Here is a 3527-nt window from a genome sequence, read left to right as displayed (position 1 = left end):
CCCGTGGAGCTCGCCGGGATCCGCCTCGCCCCCCGCCCCCCGGTGGCCCTGGGCCGGCTGGAGTTGCCCTCCCGAGCCGGACGCGGAGGCCCCTCCGAGCCAGCCTTTCCCACGGAGTCCAACGAAAGTCCTCCCTTCCCGGCGGTTGAGTTCGCCTCGCTCGTAAAGAAGTTCCATCCCACCCAGAACCTCCCCTTCGCTAGCCCGTGGCTGAACTCAGCCCCTTCCCCTCCCGGTCACGTGTCCTTCTGGGTCACACCCCCGATTCAGCTTTTTCCCACCCACGTCCGCTTCCACTCGGGGGGTTCTCACCTACTCACAGTCCAGGTGGTTCCTTTTAACAGGTGTGATGTCCCGCCAGGCTTGGTGCTGGGAGTGACGGGCCGGGAGCGCTTGTCCTGGGAATGTTCACCAGAACCTGTTCTCAAGCTTCCCTCTTGCCCTATTGCTTCCTTCGGTGTCCAGTCCTTGTGCTTCGCAGAAAACTTCTAAACATCACTCACTCTGGGAGCCTGTTAGCTCCCCTTCTGCAGAAAAAGCCAATGATAATCCAACCGTGATGTCCAGGATGGTGAGATGACAGACACCTGCCCGTCCCTTCCTGTTCTTCTGGCCCAAACTCCCCCCACGTCGCCTTCTCAGTCTGTTGTTCCCAGAGCTGGTGGCCCGTGCTTTCCCGTCGGGGCCTACCCAGCCTTCCTGCCTGCCTTATGGCATCTCCCTGCCGATTTTTGGTCTCCTTGGCCTAGATTTGTCGCTGCTTCTAAGGCTTTAGCACTGAGATAGGGCATACCTTTGGGCATTCGTTTTCAGTGTTGAGATAAAGAAGCTTTGGGGTGTTTTGCCTAGCACCCTAGGGTAGAGACAACTGAGTGAAGAAATATCTTCTCAGGAACTAAGAGTCACATATAAATATGTGCCTCAGGTAAAATAACTAACTTGAGTTGGCAGGAATTGTAAGCCCCCTAAGTGAAGTCTACTTGGTTTGTTTGGTCTTGGTTGTCCTGTTTCGATATCCTTTAATGTAGAATGTGGTGGTTTAGTCTTAGTCATGAGTCTCTTTGGAAGGCTCCTCCTGAAATTCACATTTGAGGAATGGTGACATAGACCTTAAGGTGTTCACTTTCTATGAGGCTAGTTAGTGACTTGCATTTAACAAGATCGCTGTTGGCAGGCTGTTTTTTGGCTCTGTTGGCCAACCCTGGCAGGAGTTTACCCTTGAAGATTTTGTGCTCTTGGAAACTTCCGTAGAATTGTTTCTCAGTTGTGTTCACATTTTATTCTCTCATACTTTATTTATACTGTGTTCTTAGTTTCTATTCACTATCATTCATCTCCAGAGAATTGCTTCAGGCTCTGTCAGTTTTAGAGTCACTTAAAAAATGTACATACGTCCTTGTGGTTACATGTGTCCTTTAGGTCTTAGCATGTACACAGAGGAAATACTGAATCAGTAGTAGGCATTATCCTTCAATGTCTGACATATGAGAGAACATAAGTAAACTTGGGATGTTTTTATTTTAAAACATGAAGAGGCAATAAGATACATTACAAAGGAACCTCAAAGGAGAAACTTTCCAGTTGTTAGTGTATGCTAATGTGTTTCCTTGTTATTTCAGAACTTAACAGATTTGTGGTTTTTAAATTTAAATTTTTTTTTGTCTCACTCTGTGGCCCAGGCTGGAGTGCAGTCTCACAGCCAGCACAGCCTCAACCTGCTGGGCTCCGACGATCCTTCCGCCTCAGTCTTTCAAGTAACTGGAACTACAGGCATGTGCTACAACCCCCGACTTATTTTTTAATTTATTGTAGAGACGAGATCTCGCCAAGTTGCCCAGGCTGGTCTTGAACCCCTGACCTTAGACAATTCTCTCTCCTTGGGCTCCCAAAGTGCTGGGATTACAGGCTTGAGCCACTGCACCCAGTCTAATTTTAATTTTTTAACTGCTTGAGCCCGGTAAACCGAGATAACAATGTAACTTGGTTTCACGTTCATTATTAATCTGTTTATGTCACCCACTGCTTTTGAAGGGTTTGAAGGGTTGGTTCGCAGGCAGGCAAAGAGGAAGGAAGACATAAACTGAAACATTTTTCAAGTTTTCCCCAAACTGTGTTTTGTTTAATTGATAAAGGCAAAAAAATTATAAACAAGATAATCCCAGCATAGTGCCTAGCACATAATAGGTACTTTAAAAACACAGGTATTTGTCGAATGAATGAACCTACCCCACAGGTATTTGTTGAATCTCATGACCAGAGGCAGAAACTGTCCCAACACACACACTTCCACATAGACAGGGTCAAATGATAGATTTCTTGGGGTGGCAGCATCTTTCAGTTTGTCTCTCTCCACTCAGTGCCTGGAAGAAAGTGAGTATGAGTGACTGAAAATTCTAAAGGGCTCTAACAGTTATGAAGATTAAACATTTTTGGGGGTTAAGATCTCACTGTGTTGCCCAGGCTGATTTTGAACTCCTGGGCTCACGTGATCCTCTCGCCTCCCAGAGTGCTGGGATTATAGGTGTGAACCACTGCTCCCAGCCTTAAACATGTTGAAGTTAGTTTCTGCCTCTGGTCATGAGATTCAACAAATACCTGTGGGGTAGGTTCATTCATTCGACAAACACCTGTGTTTTTAAAGTACCTATTATGTGCTAGGCACTATGCTGGGATTATCTTGTTTATAATTTTTTTGCCTTTATCAATTAAACAAAACACAGTTTGGGGAAACTTGAAAAATGTTTCAGTTTACGTCTTCCTTCCTCTTTGCCTGCCTGCGAACCAACCCTTCAAACCCAACCACCAAAATAAATTATCTATTATATTCCAGCTTCCAGAGTTGAGAGACTACTAGAGTAATGAAACGTTAGTTCCAATTCTAGCTTTGCCAACAGCTAACTGTATGGGTTTGGGTTAAGTCTCCAGGTCTCTGTTTTCTTAACTTTAAAATTCGTTAGATGATGTTTGTTGAACTCACTATATGGTAGGAATTAATCTAAGAGGCTAAGGATATATATTCATGAACAAAATAGAAAACAATTCTTGAAACATGGAGATAAAACATGGAACTTAAATTCTAGTAGAGGAAGTTAGGACCTTTCCAATTCTTCACATTCTGTTTTACAGGTCATGTTCTATGATTTGTAGATCTAGTAGTGACTTTCTCAGGGTACTTTAGAGCTTTACAGCTTTAGTGTTTTCTAATTTCAGTTGTCTTCACTAGATGTTCCAGATTTCTTGTCAGTAAGAAATCTGACTGTGCTGGGCTCGGTGGCTCAGCCTGTAATCCCGCGCCTTTGGGAGGCTGAGGTGAGTGGATTGCCTGAGCTCGCGGGTTCGAGACCTGCCTGGGCAGCGGGACCTCATCTCTACAATAAATCAAAAAATCAGCCGGGCATGGTAGCGCATGCCTGTAATTCCGGCTACTTGGAAGGCTGAGGCGGAAGGATCGCCGGAGCCCAGCAGGTCGAGGCTGCGGTGGCCGGGAGTGGCTACTGCACTCCAGTCTGGGCGACAGAGTGAGACTC

At 45.8% G+C, this 3527-nt stretch overlaps 1 protein-coding gene across 7 annotated transcripts in view; it reads left to right on the top strand.

Annotated features, from left to right (window-relative positions):
- Positions 1 to 548: 548 nt before the first annotated feature.
- The window catches only part of EPS15 (epidermal growth factor receptor pathway substrate 15), a 164409-nt gene continuing 161430 nt past the window's right edge, over positions 549 to 3527 (top strand). For all 7 annotated transcript variants that reach the window (XM_008066985.1, XM_008066983.1, XM_008066981.1 and 4 more), the window contains exon 1: positions 549 to 571. In XM_008066985.1, coding sequence (XP_008065176.1) covers positions 560 to 571 — 12 coding nt within the window. In that variant the 5' untranslated portion in view covers positions 549 to 559. The remainder of the gene's footprint in view (positions 572 to 3527) is intronic.

This window comes from Carlito syrichta, unplaced genomic scaffold (genome assembly GCF_000164805.1).
Source record: "Carlito syrichta isolate Samal-C Ts95f unplaced genomic scaffold, Tarsius_syrichta-2.0.1 Scaffold309206, whole genome shotgun sequence".
Taxonomy (NCBI): domain Eukaryota; kingdom Metazoa; phylum Chordata; class Mammalia; order Primates; family Tarsiidae; genus Carlito; species Carlito syrichta.
Note: the sequence above shows the minus strand (reverse complement) of the source record. Positions and strands in the feature narration are given on the sequence as shown.